This window comes from Scomber scombrus, chromosome 6 (genome assembly GCF_963691925.1).
Source record: "Scomber scombrus chromosome 6, fScoSco1.1, whole genome shotgun sequence".
Taxonomy (NCBI): Eukaryota; Metazoa; Chordata; class Actinopteri; order Scombriformes; family Scombridae; genus Scomber; species Scomber scombrus.
Genome location: NC_084975.1, coordinates 29097156 through 29116167, shown reverse-complemented (window position 1 = coordinate 29116167; position 19012 = coordinate 29097156). Strand labels below are relative to the sequence as shown.

General features: G+C 39.6%; 1 protein-coding gene across 2 annotated transcripts; it reads right to left on the bottom strand.

Annotated features, from left to right (window-relative positions):
• Positions 1–772: 772 nt before the first annotated feature.
• calb2a (calbindin 2a) lies at positions 773–18217 on the bottom strand. 2 transcript variants are annotated; one of them, XM_062421112.1, is made up of 11 exons: positions 18124–18217; positions 13548–13624; positions 13374–13463; positions 12156–12236; positions 9646–9702; positions 7286–7363; positions 5770–5825; positions 5580–5619; positions 5339–5392; positions 2396–2467; positions 773–889 (listed from the first exon to the last, which is right to left on the bottom strand). In XM_062421112.1, the coding sequence occupies exons 1-11, from the start codon at positions 18215–18217 to the stop codon at positions 773–775; spliced, it is 816 nt and encodes a 271-aa protein (XP_062277096.1). The 2 variants fall into 2 exon arrangements, with proteins under 2 accessions (XP_062277096.1, XP_062277098.1); XM_062421114.1 differs by having other exon boundaries at positions 773–886.
• Between the last annotated feature and the right edge of the window lie 795 nt (positions 18218–19012).

Sequence of the window (19012 nt, the reverse complement as noted above, 5' to 3'; positions counted from 1 at the left end):
ATTCGTACAACACCAAAAATGATTTTATCTTAAGACATTTTATTAATATTTTCAATTGACAGTATCAGCCAAAAACAAACATTGAAAATGAAATCATATCATGGCAATGGCATAGAAGAGTTTGAATGGAACATGAGGGCTTCGGCACAAATAGAGGTGGGAAAATTATATCAGTTCCTTTAGAGATTATAAATTAGATCACATCGAACACAGTTGTCTGCAGTTTTCTTCGACTATATATTGTTTCTAATGCAAAAAAGTTGAAAGAGCGAGGGAATGAAGGGGAGTGGGGTGGATGGGTGGTCAAGGTTCAGGGGTTATCAACAAGTCAATGGGTCACTTCTGTGGAATACAGGATTTGGCCTTTTTGGTCAGGAGTTGCAAGTCAGGCACAGCATGATCAGCGGGGACAAGGATGATGTCAGAAAAAGGACACGAGGGAAGAGTTGACAAGAACGGTAGAGAAGCGAGAGGGTTCAGATGGGTCACGGTTAGGGTTGAAAGTTCAGGTTGCAGAAAATAAGGGTTTAATGTAAAAGAGCTGTTTCGTGCTGACAGTGCACTTGTCATTCATTCTGAAGTTGCAACTTTAGGGCGGAGGGGGGAGGGGGATGGAGGAATGATTGAGAAGGAGATGAGGGGAAAGGGCGGTGTCCGGCACATGCACCTGGTATATGTCGCCAGGCAGCTGGAAGTGGGTGTGGTCTCGGGAGAGCGGGGCAGGGCAGGCAGAAAAAAAATCATGATATGCAACAAGAGAGAGGACGAAGAGTCACACAATTGGCTCCCTGCAGAGGACGATTTCCAGCTCGCCACGGTAGAGCTTCCCTCCGTCGGACAGGCTCATGATGCTCTGCTTGTAGCCGGTTAGGTTCTTCAAGTCCACCTCCTGAACAAGACAAAGGGAGGCATGATAGAGTCAGTTTAAGCATGCTAAATTCAGCCTTTATTATTCAATATGGTCAGATTGTCATCTGTGAGTTACGTAGGATGTTGCTTTTACAGTTGTTTGGGTGGAGAGAGCATGATGAGGGGAAAGTGAATAATAGATCCAGGTTTTTGGCTAGAAAAGCTCATTTAATTGACAGGAAGTTTAAGACTGATGGCCAATTGAAACTTCACAGTGGCAGTTTTACCACTCGAATTAAGTCAGTCAATCAGTTAAACTTTACTAGTATAGCACTTTTTTTTACTGGGCAGTGGAAGTCAAAGTGCTTGACAGATGACTGACAAATCGATAATAAGATGGAACGTAAAACCGGAAAAAAAAGAACAGATTGAGACTTATGCACACAAGAAATAAATACGACGAAAATGGTGTAAAATAAAATATATTTAAAAGCTATGATAATAAAATAGGGTGAAATAAAAACTAAATTAAGCAGACTAAAAACACAAAACAAAGACACACAGAATCGATAAGAGGGATAAAAATTAGATAATAATAATGAAGTAAAAATTCTTGGTTATTTTTAGAACAAAGGGACCTTGATTTCAGTCAGAACTGGACAAAAGCAGGCATGTCATTTTTTTGCCGACGATCATCGATTTTTCCATCGGAAATGAGCATCACTAGCAGATATTACCAGCTTTAATGAGCTAGCTAATTAATGCTAATTCTTTGAAGCGTCTGGACCATCTTCCTCCTGCTGTTATTTCCAGCTGTTTTCAAACGAGAACCATCCTAAACCATGCATTTGATGCCGACATACACGCTTTTGTAGAATACTAAAAGAGGCCAAAGCAACATGCTCCAGGCAAAAAGTCGGCTTCCTTACTAGTTAATGATCCATGCACATGTAGAAGATGTGCAAAATAAGCAACCTTGTTCTTGTGTTGCAGTGCAGAGATGGTTAGCCTTGGTATTATAGTACAGTATTACAAATAAAATGTAGCTAATGTAGCTCTAGACTCAGCTAATGTAGTAAACATAATAATGATCTTTGAGTAATGTTACATTACCACTGACTTAAATGTATCCATTGTGACATTGCTATAGTTAATTCAATGTTCTCATAAATCTGTTTGACTGAGTTCTGCATTACTTTTCCAGCATCATGTCCTGACGACAAGATGGATGACTTGGACAACCTTTCAGTAAAGGTTTGGACTAATATACACTCTGAATGCAGGTAATAAACACTTTAATTATTTGTTAGTATTATTACTACCAGCAATATGAGTTTTTGCAGCACTCAAATTTGTCAAAACTACTCATCACATGCAGTTTGTTAACTCAGCATGTTTAGTACTAAATCTGTGATACAAGCAGATCATGTGATAATAGAGTGCTGTGTTTAAAATACAGTTTTTAGGTATATTTCTGTTATCTTGTACATAGTAGGTGTATACAATATGCACAGGGAGTACCAGACAACTTTACCAAAGTACTCACCTTCTTGTTTTTCTGGTAAAGGTCTCGTAGCAGAGCGTCCAACTCCTGCTCATCAATGTAGCCATTCCCATCCTAAAACAGAAACAATATGTGTTATTTAGATGTCCAAACATACAGATCGTTGATATGATCTGGAGATGGCAAGCACACTTTAAAAGCTAATTGCAACTTTCCCCTGTACACTTGTGTTTTTTTCCCCTCTAGTCAACTCTTTGTTTCTATTCTGAGCTTCCTGATTTTTGAGCACTCATTCAATACTTTATGGCAGCTATCATGAATGCACCAGCCAAACAGCCATTCATTTTTTTTTTTAAAGACTTCCCATTCACAACTCTGTAAAGGGGGTTAGCTGTAAAGTCAATATGGAGTCACTTTTGATAATTAATGAGTTATGTCTCACAGTCACATTAAGAGTTTTTGGGCCAAAAATAAAAATAAGTCCAAATTGTTGGAAATTTTCCCCTGGCAACTGGCACAAAACTGTTCTGTTCATCTAGGCTCTGTCTCAAGATGACTTCAGAGCTGAGTGGCTTTGCCAGTCTTTTTTTTTTTTTTTTTTACTTTGGGAGATGTTCTTTGATGTTTACAAAGCTAGATTGAGGTGTCCCAGATCTTTGAAATAAAGCATGAATTCTATTTATTTTCCCTGAAAGGATGAAAGACCCAGGACTCTGCAGAGTTTTGGGAAAACGAGGCAACATCAGGTATCAGCCAGTCTGTCTTAATTGCGTGCCATCTTGCACTTCAGACATTTTCAAGGCTTCGCACAGTTTTGTGCTTTGGCACTGTGAGCCATGTTAGTGTTCAGCTGACCGGTCACACTTTGCCCTACCCACAATCTCTCAGCACCAGTGACAGCAGCTGCCTGCGCTTCAGCTGCAGGGGCAGAGCTCATAACAAAATGATGAAACTAATTACACACATAAATGCTAGTGCTCCATACGTGCAGAGTGTCTACATGAATGGACCGCGGGGGCTCATCCATCATTGAACATTCAACTCTGTCCCCTGCAAGTGAGCTAGAGCGAGCGCTAACCTTCAGTCCAACCCGAGACACGAACATGCACGCACAGCCCCAAATGCTGTGAAGGACTCCTCTTGCTCTCCAACTTTTAACGCCACGGTTGAAGAGTTCATGTTTTAGGAGGTATTATCGATCTTGAAGATAACAGTTTGACAGAAAATTCTTAGCACAAGGTCAATTTAGTGGAACATTTCTGTATCTTTAAATAAGATCTCATAGTCTTCATCGGCAGATTGAATTGGTGTACGGCTGAAAGCACAAATCATTTCTCGAAAGGAGTTGGATTTTGCAGACATGGAACAATTTTGTCAGTGTTTTGTTGCTAGAGCCTAGACAGAATATTCCACTACCAATTCTGAAGACTTTGATTGTTCATTTTTATTTTAATATTATAGTTGGTGATGGTACCTGCCCCTCTAAAACAAACTCTCACCATCTACTCGTATCTCAAGACACTGCCAAATGCCTCCTTCCAGCACACCAAACACTGTTCTTGTTTCTCAATTCAATCAGAAATGTTACGTTTTCCCACTCAAAAGTTAAGCAACATTAAAGATGTTCAGAATTATAGTACTGTATGTATTTGGGACACTCAATGACTGTTCAGGACACGATAAGTCCAGGAGAAGGAGTTATCAGCCTGCTCACATAGCTAATAGCAATAATTAGCTAGCTTGGTAAAGTTGGTAGCTAATGTCTGGCTGGTTTGTGTTACTACCTAAAAACAAAATATAGAAAGCGTTGTGTACATGACAACGGCCTAACGATAACAACTCAAGCTGAGTTTGTTTCCTCAAAAATGGAGCCTAGCTAGCTACCTCGATTATGGCATGGCTCCTCCGGCTCACAAAATCTCACAAGATATCCTTCTCCCTCCCGTCACCCTGTTTTGTTCCTGTCTGTCCTGTCTCACATCAGTCCCTGCAGTCCCTCCCCAACAATCTATTGCTAATGTGGAAAATGTGGCCATTAACTGAACCACTGCTCAACCACCCTGAGTTGTTTACAAAGGGACAGGTGTGCCGAGTCTAACTCATTTCCCTAGGCGGTGGGGAGCACCTACTGTAGGTACAAAGCAATGATTTTGCATATTCACGATTTGAAAAGGAAACTCCTAAACAAACAGCGCTGCGCTTTCCAGTCAAATAGACTCTTATTTTCTTACTCTGCTGCAGTTCTCTTCTTATTTGTGGGAATATACATTTTATTTTCCTAAGTCAATCTCGGTATACTATCTTTGAGATACAGCAAAGTAATCATATCACCAGTAATCATAATGCTGACAAGCTCATCTGATCAAATACTATAAAGCCAACATCCACTCATTTTCAAGCCAGCTTCTGTACCACTAGCTGACTAATGTATTGTATGAGCACCTTATTATTTTAACCAAGATATAACAATTTAATTAGCATTTAGCAGTCACAGCTCCCATTATGTTTTGATATCATGGGAGTTGTAGCTGTAGGGGCTTTAATTGATGCTAATAAAATCTGCTAACTGTTTATGAAAAAATCTCATGAGGTGTTGTAACCCAGATGTTACTGCCTAGCTTTGTAGTAGTAGTAGTAGATACCAGTTTAGCTTGAAACACATGTATTTTCAGGGATACAGATGAAACCATCTGTGCCAGGGGGTTTACTTGCTTAGTTTCGCTCAGTTCCTGGATGCCTATGGGATCATGATTATATTATTTGCTTCTATTCACTGAGCCTCCCTTGAAACTGTATGGAGACCCCCTAAGGAGGCCCATCTCCTACTCTGAAAACGTCTGGTCTATGCCAAACATTGAAAACTGAAAGCCAGTGGAACACAAGCTAAAACAGAACGGGGGCCAGACTTCAGCTGTGTGTTTGGAAGTGTGCGGAAAGTAGTCAAGTACCATTACTTATGACCACGGTGAATAAAATGTCACTCACCTTGTCATAGAATGTGAAGATGGCGTTGAACTGCTCAGTGGTCAACTTGACACCCTGTAAAAACAAGATTTAACTTTCACTGCTCACAAAAAAATCAAAAATAGTTTTAATATAAGGAGCCTATCTTAATATAGGACAATGGCCGCACATTATACGAAATTTCAGAGCCATTCATTTTGGATTTGAAATAACTGTTGTGTTTTAAATTAAACATTTTCTGTGCACCATGATTGCTCCCTACCTGGAATTTGAGTAAGAAATTCTCCTGAACAGGGAGAAGCCTGTAAGAGAGAGAGAGAGAGAGGAGGACTTCATTAACAGACACAATAGTCGTTAAATTATTCAAATCCATTGACAGTGAATGAACATCAGCAGGCGCTATGTTTCAACATTTACACAGCGAAAGAGAAGCGAGTAATATTGCACATCACCTTGCCATCTCTGACAGGCCCAACTTCCCATCTCCATTCAGATCAAACATCCTGAGCTACAAAGTGGAAGCAGAACAGAGAAGGGACAGAGCAGAGAGAAAGGAAACGTATATTAAAGGTATATGCTGTCAAGATGAAGGTAAATGTGGACACATGAATTTCATTGACTGAGAAATGGAATGGACATGTCCTAAAGTTTGTACATTTATTATACATCCACAACTTTTTGTGTGTGTTCTAGGTGATTAACAGATAATCAGTGAAGGGACTGTTCATAAAACTTGTTTCAGCCATTTCAGGCAATGCTTTTTTAGGGGAGAGTTGCATCAGGAGGAAAGAATAGGAGAGATTTCCTCAAACTGTTATATTTTCCTCAAGAAAGAGCAAAAAATGATCCTCTAATAAATGCAAACAATGTTTTTGCAAGTATATTTGGTATAAAATTCCGATTTTATTGACATGGTATTCTCTTTTGAAATGTTTTCTGAGAAAATGTAGTAGTTATTAACATGATACGCTTGCTGAGGTGTTATGCCATAATTTTAAAATGAAGTAGTTCCACTCAGTCAGACACTGATTGTTGTTATCACTGGATTTAATATATATTATTCCATAATTTTCTTTTGACCATGCACTCCAATAAGTACAATCCAACCTGTCCCATCATTCTGTAAGTCATGTGTTTCAAATTTCCGTATAGCTCCTACACAAAACTGCCTATCTTAGCTACTTTCAGTAAAGATTACTTATATATTCGTATGTTCAGCCAGTAACGCTTGACTGATATTGGGGCCTATATTACATGTATGTCATCATCTAATTGGGGAGTCTTACCATCTGCGGTTCTAAAATGTGCAAATAAATCTGTGAAGGAAAATAATGACCACTCTACGAGTATTCAGGAGACTGCTTCAGTAAATTAGGTCAGGACAGCTCTGGGGCTTCCAAGAAGAAGCAGCTGTTAACACATCTGGCCTGTAAACACACAACCTGCAGGACATGAGGGGTTCACGACCACTCAGCCGCACAGCCCCGTTGCCACCAACCCCATGTAGCCTCTGTGGTCCTCCAGAACAGATGGACACTAATCCTTACTTCATCTTATGTAAGATTTCAATGTTTATTAAAATACATTTAAATATAAGAAGCAAACATTTGGAACACTAAGTTTAGCCACTTATGTGTGTTTTTAATTACTTTGAGAGACTCTGATGCATTATAAGTGGCTCATTTTATATGTACTGAGCAGAAGTAGGACCTTGTTTACTACACTGTGATGAACAGTTTCCTCTTACAGCACAATCTGGGTAAAACTGAATTTAGACTGCTCTATCTACTGTTCCTGATACTATGCATAAAGTGTTGCCCAAAAGAATACTAAATTAGTAACTTTAAATAAATGCAAACAGTACAATTATGCTGTATGCATATAGGCGATATCTTGGGTTGTGTGGGTAGTGTATGTGTGTGTGTGTGTGTGTGAGTGTGTGTGAGAGAAAGAGAGAAAGAGTCTTACTATGGTCTGTGTGTACTCCTGAAGCTTCTGGTCATCATAGTGTCTGTTAGCCTTCTCCAGCAGGTCTGACAGGAAGCCCTGAGAACACAGATGAAATATAGTGAGGTGGCTCTGTTTGATTACATATTTCATGATGGGTAACATGCAACATCAACATAGGGAAATAAATGACACATATAGTTTGATTAGAAGTCCTGCTCTGGGAATGTTAACTCTATCTTATTTCTGTTATTTTAATATTCAAAAACAAATAGAGGACAGCAATCTTGTCTCTCTCAAACTTGAAAATAGGGCCTGGAAATTGTGTGGGGAGGATACACTCAAACCTGTTATTTAAGTAAATGTATCGAATCTTTACTGAGGCAAAGGAAAAGTAGTAGCAGTAACAAGCACATCCAACATAAAGTGATGATAATGAGGAAGAGTAATGTTTAATGTTGCAAGCATCGTCATATCAGATTTTTCAAAAAGGAATATAAAAAGGATTTCCCCACTGAAGAAAAGAGTAAATGAAACAATGAAGATAGAAGAAAGGGAAAACAGTGAAGAAAGAAGGACCAAAGATTTTATGGATTTATGTTTTGGGCTTAAAATTCAAATGTGATAAGTAAACAGTATCTATAATTATCAGGTACAGTAAATGTAGTGCAGTGTACTCAAGCACCATCTCTCCAGTCTGTTCTTGCATTACCTGTACAGTACTCGAGTCAGTGAACATATGGATATTTTTTTCGTCGACCTACAGCCATGTGGCATGATAAATGTCTGAAGCTGTGATCTCATCTGCTTTTTTTCCCAAAGCTTTCAAAAACCCACACCTGAGTAACTCATCTACACCATGTCATCTGGAACAAATGTGATCCCATGACAACCCAAGCAGTGTAATCACTGACCCCATTAACTCACAACTCCCAGGTGTCAAGTACTTTCCTTTATATAATTCTACAACATTTCCAAAAGGTGTCCAAGTGAGAAACATATATGCGGTCTGTAATCCTCACCAGAAAGAGACAACTCAGCATCATTGGGGAGTTTGTCCTCTGTCAAAGCATCTGCCTGGCTTTACTCGCGCATATGCACATATACTTCTCAGCATCAGTCATTATGAAATGTTGATTGTTTTTTCCAATCTAATATATCATTTGATAGCTCCAAATGTTTTTAGCTTGTTTCAGATTCAGTTTATGAGTTGATTATCTTGGCTTGTATCTCTTTGAATTCAGATATGAAAAAAAAAAAAAAAAACGTCTTAAAGATTACATGCTCCTTTAAGGAATAATTTGACATTTCTGGATATAGACCATTTCCCTTTTTTGCCAAGAGTTATACGAAAAGATTGATACCCCTTTCATGTCTGTCTGCTAAATATGAAGCTGGAGCCAGCAGCTGGTTAGCTTAGCATAAAGCCTGGAACTGGGTGGAAACAGCTAGCCTTGCCTCTGTCCAAAGGTTAAAAAAATGAAAAAGTGGAGCTTTCCAAGAAAGTTCATGCCTGAGGTATTTCTTGATATTACTGTGAAGTTGACGGGCAACCAACTGGGTGTGCTTGTAGGCATATTTTTTTTTAAATCTTTGGACAAAGGCAGGCTAGCTATTTCCCCCTCCTTCCAGTCTTTATGCTACACTAAACTAATAATCTGCTGTATGTCTAGTTGCATTTATGAGTTTTAATCCTTGAATCTTACTCTTGGCAAGACGGCAAATGAACGCATGTCTGAAAATGTCAAACTATCCCTTCCAGACATGTTTGAAGACGTATAAAAATACTTGACGTTCAATAATAATGTGTGCCTGACATGTTTTTTCCCCCACAAAAAAGTTCTGAAAATGACATCTTATAAATAATAAATAATCAGCTGCATACTGAACCATGACTGGCTGGTGGCGGACTTTAAGCACAGAGATTCAGAATCAGTGTTATAATAAGGACAGTTCTGACCATAACACAAAAAATGTAGATGATTGTTTTTGTCTCTTTTGTCTTTCTTTCTTTTTATTGGTGCAAACAACTTAACAACTGAGAATGAACCAAAACAGAAAGCCATACAAATCAAGATATAGTGTCTACACTTAATATGTTAATGAAACATTGAAAGTCAAAATATGGGAATGGTAACACAATTACAGTGGTTTAAACATGAAGATGAGTACGGGTAAAGACAGGGAATGATCTACTGTCTGATCATTACTGTTTAGGGTACGTGCCCTTTGTGTGAGTGGTTGAATGTGAATGGCAGGGGGAGGGGGGGAAAAAAGATAACAAAATAAGAACAAGCATGACCATGTTAATCAGAGGAATAAATGAGGTGCATTTGTAATATTTGTTTGATTTTAATGCATCAGTGGGAGCCAAAACATACCTTCAATTCATTTGCCTCAATGTAGCCACTGCGGTCTGTATCATATCGCCGCCATGCCTGCGAGAAATCAACAAAACAAATACAAGAAATAGTGGATTGAAAGCATTTTCTCAGCACTGATGCGCAAAGATCTCCTTCAGAGTGAGTTAAATATCTCCCCCTTACATAAATCCTCCCTGATCGAACCAGAGGTTACCCGTCTAAGAGTTTTGATTGTCTCTGGTTCAAAGCTGAAATCGCTCCAATGGGGAGGATCACAAAAGCCTGGACCATCACTGTAATCACATAGTTTTCAATATGATCCCATTCGCCCACATAATGAGCATAGAGGGCAATGAGAGACAGATAGAGAAATGAGGGAGGGGGTGAAAGTCATTTTAATGAATGTTTTAATCTAGCAGCTGTCCCTGTCCAAAGAAGGGCTCCTTATCAAAGATGGATGGCCTCCCGTCCTTCTCCTCTCCTCCTCCCCCTCTGCTCTTCCTCTCTTCCTCTGGGCTCTGCAGAGAGGAGCTACAGTGGTGTTATTCATTATATATGACTCTGAAAATAGAAGGTTCTGCTTCCTCATTCTAACCCTTTAAAAACCTCTCTGCCCACTTTCTCCACCCTGCACCCTTCAACAAAGACTGATTAATTCTCCTCTCTTGTTTTATGTTCCCAAACTCTGGCTCTCAACTTCCCATCGAGATTTCATTTATGCTCTGTCTGTTCCTTCTTTTTCTCATTTGCCCTTTGTATCCTTCTCCCTCCACACCTTCTCTTTCAGTCATCCTCCTTCTCTCATTTCATAATTTCTACTCAATATGACACAGGAGACAAGGAAGGCCTCTTCCCCTCATGTAATTGGTTTCTAATTGGCTCCATTCTTTCATTGCAGCAGATTTAACATGAAATCTGCCATTTTCTTATCTTCTTAAGGCATTTCGTGGAATAATTATTTCCTTTCTAGTACCTTTCAACACACATCTTGTTCTGCTGAAGGCTTTTTGTTACTCCTACCTTCATTCAATATTTATCATTCACAGCACCAAATGTCTTTGAAACATACTTGGAAATACCATTAATGGTTTCTTAAACACACAGCTTGCCTAAACAGAAAAAACATTCTTATTTTTTGTGAGGTTTTGCAAATTACAAAATATTTAGTCACATATGATTAATTGTGTGTGTAGCTAATGTCCACTTGCTAGTTAGCTAAATTGATGTGGTTGTTTTTCTCGCTAGCATTGTCTAGTTGCTAACTTTGTTGCAGATAATTGTTATAAACAAAATGTTAAATTTGTCTATACAGATATACACAGACATAGAATATATATGTATACATTTTGGTATTTTAGTGGACTAGTTTACCCTTTGGTGTATGCTTCATGTATGCTACTTATAGTTGTTTCTGTTGTCCCTGACTAGTCTCAGTAAATCTAGTTCAAAAGTACAGCTACGTAACTGACGTTTTTTTGAAAAGTTACTACAGATTTTTAAATGTTTTATACAGTATTTAGCGTATAAACAATGCCACTGGGGGCGCCAGTTTTATATTGTCTTATTCTACCTTCAGTGATTTTGAGACGAAAGTCTGCACATAGGCAAATGTGCATGGCAGTCATCCAGAAACGTTGGCTGTTTCTTTTATAGGCCACTTGTCGGGATTTTAGCCACACAGTTCTTTTTCTTCTGTTTCGAAGGAACCTCGTAATGCTTGTTGAGATTTGTTAGATTTGTGCCGTAATACCTTCCTCTGTGCATCTTTGGAAAACTATAATTCCAGCATGAGTAATTAACCCCAATTGCTTTGCCATCATGTTTACAAGTGAGCATAAAAACACCAAAACTAATGGCTCCTGTCAAATTAGCCTCTGAAGCCACAATGAGTGACTTGTAGACGCAGTAACAGGACAGTTTACTGCATTACGGTAACCAAAAAATGAAAGGAAATTAGTTCCATAGAATCCAATTAAATCCTCCTTTTAACTTTAATTAAGTGGTTTACATTGAGCGCGTCTTTTTTAACTAGTATGTGTCTTCTTCTTGCTCATTTGGCACATATTAGTCACATCTATCCTCAGTATATCTGTGCTTAGTCAATTCTACAGTCGATGTTCATGATGGACCAGCTGTGGTCACTCGATTTGTAATCCAACCGCTAAATCTCAACAGCAGACGTGCAGCCATGTGCAATGAATGCTGAGAGTCTGCGGTTTTCATTTCATACTACTTCAGTTTATTTCACTAATTAGTACACCTTCAACCATACAGAGGGACCTAATCCGTGAAATTAGCTTTTAGGTAGGAATGAGAACACGCAGACTGTCGGCCTTCTACGGTTGATTGACTCTGTACTATAACATATGGTTGAATAAAGTAAGTCTGTCCTGACAAATGGTGTTACCCCGAGAAAAAAAAGCTTTTGTGCAAAATCTTGAAAAGTATTGCAAAGAGGGCAGCAGCTTTGCATTATAAGAATATACCTGATCATAGACATACATAGACAGTCAGAAACACACTCTTACCGCCATAAACTCAGCGCTGGAGCTGACAAACTGTCTGAAGCAGAGCAGGAAGTTCTCTTCAGTTGGGAGAATCTGGGCCAGCTACAGAAATGACAGGGAAATGGGAGTGGTTAGAGCACAAGATGGTGGAGTCGATATGCTGGGAGAGAAGAGATGGAGACTGGGGAGCTTTTTGTGTGTAAAGCTTCAAATGGGCGACTCAGACATAAATAATAGAGTGCCATAACCTCAGGAACTAGGCTATGCCCACATTAGAATTTTTTTTCAAAAATCATGTTTTTGGATGTTCAGACAAATCCTTTATGACAGATTTTCACGCACAAGAATAACTGAACCATGTGCAGATTTCCCATACTGGCTGCTGATTATTGGTGTTGCAGAAGGCCTCTTTCTTGCATCGCTTTAAAATCATGCAAAGAAAATGGTATAATTGAGGGAAAGCACTCCACAGAGACTATCATAAATACTGCATGCAACTGATTGGAGTATTGACCAGACCTATGACCTCTGACTGTTCTGTGAAGCTCTGTGAAGCTTTTTTTAAACAACCTCCATAGAAAACAGAAAACCCAAACCTTTTCTATGGATATTTTTGGGTTTGAGATTAAAAAATATGAAAATGTAGAACAGTTACACTGAATTCATGAATTGGCCCAAAATCTTCACCATACTTAGTCTGAGAAATAGTTTGTAATTTGGGGAAATAAACTTGTTCACTTCCTCTTCGGGTGTTAGATGAGTAGATTGATAGCAATCACATATCTGTCCATTAAATATGAAGCTACAGCAGCCGCCGCTTAGCTTAGCATAAAGACAGAAACAGAGGGCAACTTGCTAGCTCGTTTGTTGAATTTGTACCCAAATAAAAGGGGGAAAAAAGACAATTTTTTATACTGAGAGTTATGAGTGTGATTGTTTCTCAGCTCTTTCCTGGATTCTCCAATTTTCCAGCACATAACCCTTGAATAACTACAGCATACCGTTTTTACCCTTCACTCTTGATATAGATCAAACAAACAAGATCTAGGCCTAACATGTTAATTGTTTAAGACGTCCTAGTAGGGGAAGTGCTGCTTGGTTAAGCTCACTGGCTCTAGTCTCATATTTAAGGGACAGAGTCTGTGTATGTGATATTGATTTCCCAAAATGTTGATCGATTCCTGTAGTGAAAACCATTGATATCCAAGCATAGTACAAGAAGCACATTTAGTGCCTTACCTCTGACATCTCAATTCTTCCATCTTTGTTCTTGTCGAACTTCTGCATGAACTCCTTCATCTTTTCTCTGAATATGGGGTTTGTAGGGTCCTAGAAAACATTTTTAGTCAGTATAAGTGAAACCTGAATTGGCAATATGTGTATCTCAGTAGAATATCTAGTCGCTGGACTCACAACTCCTGCTCCTCTCCGGGCTGTCTCCAACTCCCTGAAGAAGTTCTCCAGCTCCTTTCCCTCAATGTAGCCATTACCTGTGAGACAGATAGACCATTAAAGTCACATTATCCCAACACAACACTAAGGACTCTCTCAGTGTTGCTGACATGCAAAAATGCCATTAGAGTAGATGTGGTCATAGTGTCACAGTGTCAAACAGATCCAAGCATGGCTCAGTTTTGCACCCGTATTGATTCAAATATGAGCCTTTTACCAGTAACTCTCTTCCTTCCTCTGGCTCAATAGATTAGACTATTGACTGACACGATGCAAACTGATCACTCCTCAAAGACTGTGTTCACAGGGTTGTTCGCAAGGAGAGGCTATATATGGAAAATTGCTTTTCTAGGATTTCGAAGGTGATGATCCACGGGCAGCTTCTTTTATTCAACGGAGATCAATACTGCCTTCAGCAGGGGAATTTGGCAAATGGGATGAATCAATATGGATAACAGTGTACTAGTGTCGTGCCACAAATAACATCTTGAGACAACTCCTACCTGAATTGCTTTTTCTAAGAATACCTACAGTAGACTGCAAAATGATGATTATGTGTCAAACAGAACAGAAGCTTCTGGCTATCCTTCAGAAAACAGCTTGATTCATTGCGTGCTATCAATCATCTTGTCAGACTAGATGTCACTTCTGTGACAATGGTGCTCATCTTATGAGCACCTGGGATGCTGTGCATCGTAATTTGTTCTGACAAATTTTGCTTGGGAACAATGATAATTTAATTTGATCTTATATTGTATCCTTATTATCAGTTTTCAGTTGACCTGAGAGTACTCAGGGGACAAATAAGTGTGCCTGCTTCACCTAGGTAGTATGTGAACCTGTGACAATATTCTATCAACAAGCACGCTGAATGGCTGCACAGATGGCTCCAAACGATGTGACTAGCTGCTTCAATAAAACCCTGGAAGGCAGAGTTGCCTCATTAAACACTTACAAAGATTATTATGCCATCCACTTCCTCACGTCTCCCTTTAACTCGCCATATCTCCCTGTCATCATCTCTCTATCCAACCAACATCTTGACGGCTTTGTTCTATCCGTGGCAATTTTTGTATGTGCGTGTGGGCACGCATGCGTTCCTTAGTGATGTTATCAAAACTCATGAATACAAGATTGGCTGTTTCAGTAAGTGGGACAATGAAATGCCTCGCTGCTATCGAGCCTCCCTCCTGTGGGTCTTATTGACATTTAGCACTCTGGAGAGAAATAGCCCGCTTGATAATTAAACAGAGTAAGATTCGATTAACTACAAGGCGAATGGCCTAAAATGAAAATAAAAATAGATTTATGAATAGATTATGCCGAGATGCTGTCATATTTTCAATAAACGCTGTAATAGATCCATGCATCCCGTTATATTTGTGCCTAAGGGAGCATCTGTTTGTGGTTGCGCTGTGCTTATGCTTATTTAGATGCAAGTACTTTCTCTTCCAAGCAGCCTTTAAGCCACAACAATATGTTTAAGATACCCTGTGGTTTATGTCTAGGAAATGTTATATGTGCCATAGCCTAATTACAGTATGTCCATGTTGCTTCAAACTGTCCCCATCAGCTACCAAATGCAAACACATACTCCTCATTTACACATTTAGATCAGTGTGCAGATGTTAAATTTCATGGCTGACTTCAACAGACATTCAGATCATTCAATTTAAATGTCAAATAATTACTTTAATATGTCTTAATGAAAGCACTGAACTTGCCCTCATACACTTCTAGAGCTTATATTCTGCATAGTGTCTCCTTAAAACTTGCACCAACCGCCAAGATAAAATATTTGAAAAAACACTTTTGGCCAATTTACACACTCTTTGGAATACTGCATCACGAGTCCCAGGAGACCCCGGTTAAGACGTGGGTTAAGACACTTCTGGTTCTGATTCTTAAAACCCAACACAGGTAATTCCAACACAGGAAAACTCTAAGAGGTGACACATTTAAAGCTTATATAAAGTACATTTGCCTTTCAGAGGAGGGTGCAGTCCAAGCATTTCACATATTTTGTATAGAGACAGTTGAGCCCATTCAGTAGGTGTGAGATTTTTGATTCATATTCAGAAATTTCAGATCCAGGTTAATAAGAATAATTGACAGCAAATGCTCTATAATTAGCTAAAGGCAGCAGAGTTGCTTCCTTTTCCGGCTTTGAAGTGATGGAATTGAAAAAACCTGACGGAGACAGCAGAAGAGAAAGATGAGAGGGACACAGAGCGGTGGAGATGCGAGAGACGCAATTCAGATGAGATTTGATCCAGGGCCAACAGGGGAATATGTGGTTTCATCATCCCTGGGCGCATCGCCTCCTGTGTATTTTTATCTGCAACTCAGAGATGTTTACTCAACCTGAGCAAACAAATTAGCTTTCCTTTCTTTCTGCGGAACGAGGAGACACTCCCAGTAATGAGAGCAGAAATCAAACACTGTAGCCAAATCTGTTGATGCACTGGTTGTATTTGATTTGCAAAGTGGCTCGTTGCAAAGCTCAGTATGTAAAATACCTCGGTTGTAGGTATCACCTGGAAGTAAAAGACATTCGGACTGGTGCTCATTAGACATAAGCAGGCCACAGAGTAAACCAATAAGATATGACAACTTCATCTGCACGGTGTCTCGTATAGGAGCTCAGCTGCGAAGCCCCCCCCCCACCCCACCCAGCCTCCCTCATTCCACCTTGATTTCCCTGTGGAATATGTTTCAGCATGTATGCAGGCGTCAAAACAGATAGCATTAACAATGAATTCCCCAGAGTGTCCCAACACACTCGCCTTGTGTACAGGTGCATTATGGACATCAATAACGGCTAGTTGCAGGAATCAAACTGGTGATCTATATTTCCCAGTCTGGCACACTGCCTGGTTTATGATTTTATGAACATTTTACAAGCTGGGAGTGTCTACTATCAAGTAACAGGGGGTTGGTTAATTTTGATGTTATTTATCCAGCACACCAAAAGGGCACAGCACTTGTTCTCCCTGAAGGATGAAGCGCCCGATGCACCGCAGGCCAATTATAACCTGTTCAGCCATTCAATAGGGAACAATGAGAGAGATAAAAAAAAGTTTCAAAGTAAAACGTTTTTTTTTTTTTTTCTTTCCACTGTGGATTATTAAGTGTATGGGGTGTTTTCAGAAAAGGTTTTGCCAGCTTTCTCATCAGCACACAAAATTCCCTTAATCCACCGAAGAGTGTGTAGACCCTCGGGTGAAATTAAGAACATCTCTGTAATTAGAATAATGAGGATTTCATGACAGCACATCATATGGTACATAGTGTACACAGACAGATTTGTAAAGAGGCAAACAGAGGGTCCACAAGAGAAGACGTAGATCAAGATTGTGTGTGTGTGTGTGTGTTTGTGTGTGTGTGTGTGTGTGTGTGTGTGTGTGTGTAGAGAGAGAGAGAGAGAGAAAGTGAGGAGAAAGGAGTAGGAAGGCAGGGGGTTCGTTGAATAAATTACGACATAGGACAACTTAATGTTGACAGATATTGCATCAATAAAACATAAATCAATGCTTATGAAGGTAATTCTACCGCATGGACAGCATCACCTGACAGGTTGCACTCACTGATGAAACTTGTTTTTGATTAGAAACAGATATCCATACAAGGAGCATCATTCAAATCCAATTAGTCTACTTATAGGTGACATACAAAATGATTATAGTTAACCCACAGGAAAAAAAAACAAATATTTAATGATAAATCGATTCCTTGATAACACTTTGAATCTGACGCTTTCATTATTAAAAAAGGATGGATCTCCTGCACCGTTAGAGGTATTTTCCTGGAGAGCACTATGCGCTCATGAAGCTTCATTGACGGTAAATTTGACCATTCAATATACGGTTTACACAGTTTACACAACATTTGAGGCTGATATCATGAAAATAATATCATGAATGTATCGTTGTATGAATGAAGAGTCTGTTTATGATAATTTGCGCGTTTTGTGAAGAAATAGGGATCTAACTGTGCGTTTCGGGAGTGGTCCGCATTAAAAATTCATTTGACAAACATCAAACTTTTTAAAGCATCAAACAAAATGTCATGATCTGAAATCCACCGTTAAACAACGTTCAAATTAATTAGCGTTATTTTTCTATTAACCATGGGGATTCATCATTAATTACCATACCATCATTAATTAAAGATTAAATAGTCCCTATTAGCAAACTCCTGTCACTGTGGGGACTTTCTGTCTCTTGAACCGCAAAAGTGAGTTAACAAATTACTTTTTGTCATATTTCTCATATTTCATCTCTTCTGAATGATCGCTTTACTGCCCCAAAACGACAAACTTCTGCTGTTATATTATTGTCTATTAATCTAAGCTTGATAACGGTTTTTATTGTATTGTTTTAAGGATACATTTTAGTCTTTTTTTTTCATTCATTTCCCTGCGTAATTATTATGAATCTTCCTTCAATCGGCTCTATTTAACTGCAGTGATATATTCAGGAATATTTCATGCATTTTGAGTTTGAATCAACTTTTAGGAAAGAAAAACGTGTCTTACCGTCAGAATCGAAATGTTTCCAAATGTCGATGAACTGGGATGCAGTGACCTCGGCCAGATGCAGGTGAGGAGGCTGCTGTGCTTTGTTTGCCATGATGCTCTCGACAGATGCTGCAGGTCCGACGCCAAGAAAAGTCCGCTACTAACTTTTCTGTGTCTCTGTGTCAAACACACCCCACACTGTGGCCCCGGCGCATCGCCCGCCGCTTTTTAACCCCGGCGCAGGAGCTACAGCATCGCTGCACTGCCGCTGGGGGCGCACTGCCACCCAGAGCATCCATCTGAGTCAGCGTCCCTCCGTGTGTGAGTGCGTGTGTGTGTGTGCGCGTGCTTCCAAGCTTGATGTAGTTTTGGATTGGATGTCTCGGACACTGCAGTGGATGGGCTGATGTCAGTGAGCCTAAGATGAGAGAGATGCAGATTGTTTTGTTGTTGCATCATCACGCTTTACAGTAGATCCCATGCGTGCGTGTGTTTGATCCAGAGTGCACTTGCAGTTGCTTGCTTGCATGCATGCATGTGGATTCCTGTAGATGCATGTGAAAGGTGTGTGTGTGTGTGTGTGTGTGTGTGTGTGTGTGTGTGTGTGTGTGTGTGTGTGTGTGTGTGTGTGTGTGTGTGTGTGTGTGTGTGTGTGTGTGTGTGTGTGTGTGTCTATGTCCCTTCCTACTACATCTGTGTGTGTATCTAAGCGTGCAGCTCCCGGAGCCTGTCTGCCAGTGTGTGAGGCTTCACAGACTTAATTAGAACTCACACACTAATCACGATTCCCACACTGCCTCCAGCCAGCAGTGATTAGCCCACATAATAAATGTAAATTCTGGGAGAAAAAAAAAAAAGATAGGGTAAAAAAACTTCTTCATTAATGGCCAGTCTACTGTGCAGAGGG

Bases quoted from the DNA above. Each gene is read 5' to 3' on its own strand.
- calb2a (XM_062421112.1), bottom strand. From the start codon at position 18,217: ATGGCAAACAAAGCACAGCAGCCTCCTCACCTGCATCTGGCCGAGGTC. The intron at 12,237-13,373 runs GTAAGGCACTAA...TCATTTCTGTAG, and splicing joins GAAGAATTGAGATGTCAGAG to CTGGCCCAGATTCTCCCAAC. The intron at 5,393-5,579 runs GTAGGGAGCAAT...TTGTTTTTACAG, and splicing joins ATTTCTTACTCAAATTCCAG to GGTGTCAAGTTGACCACTGA.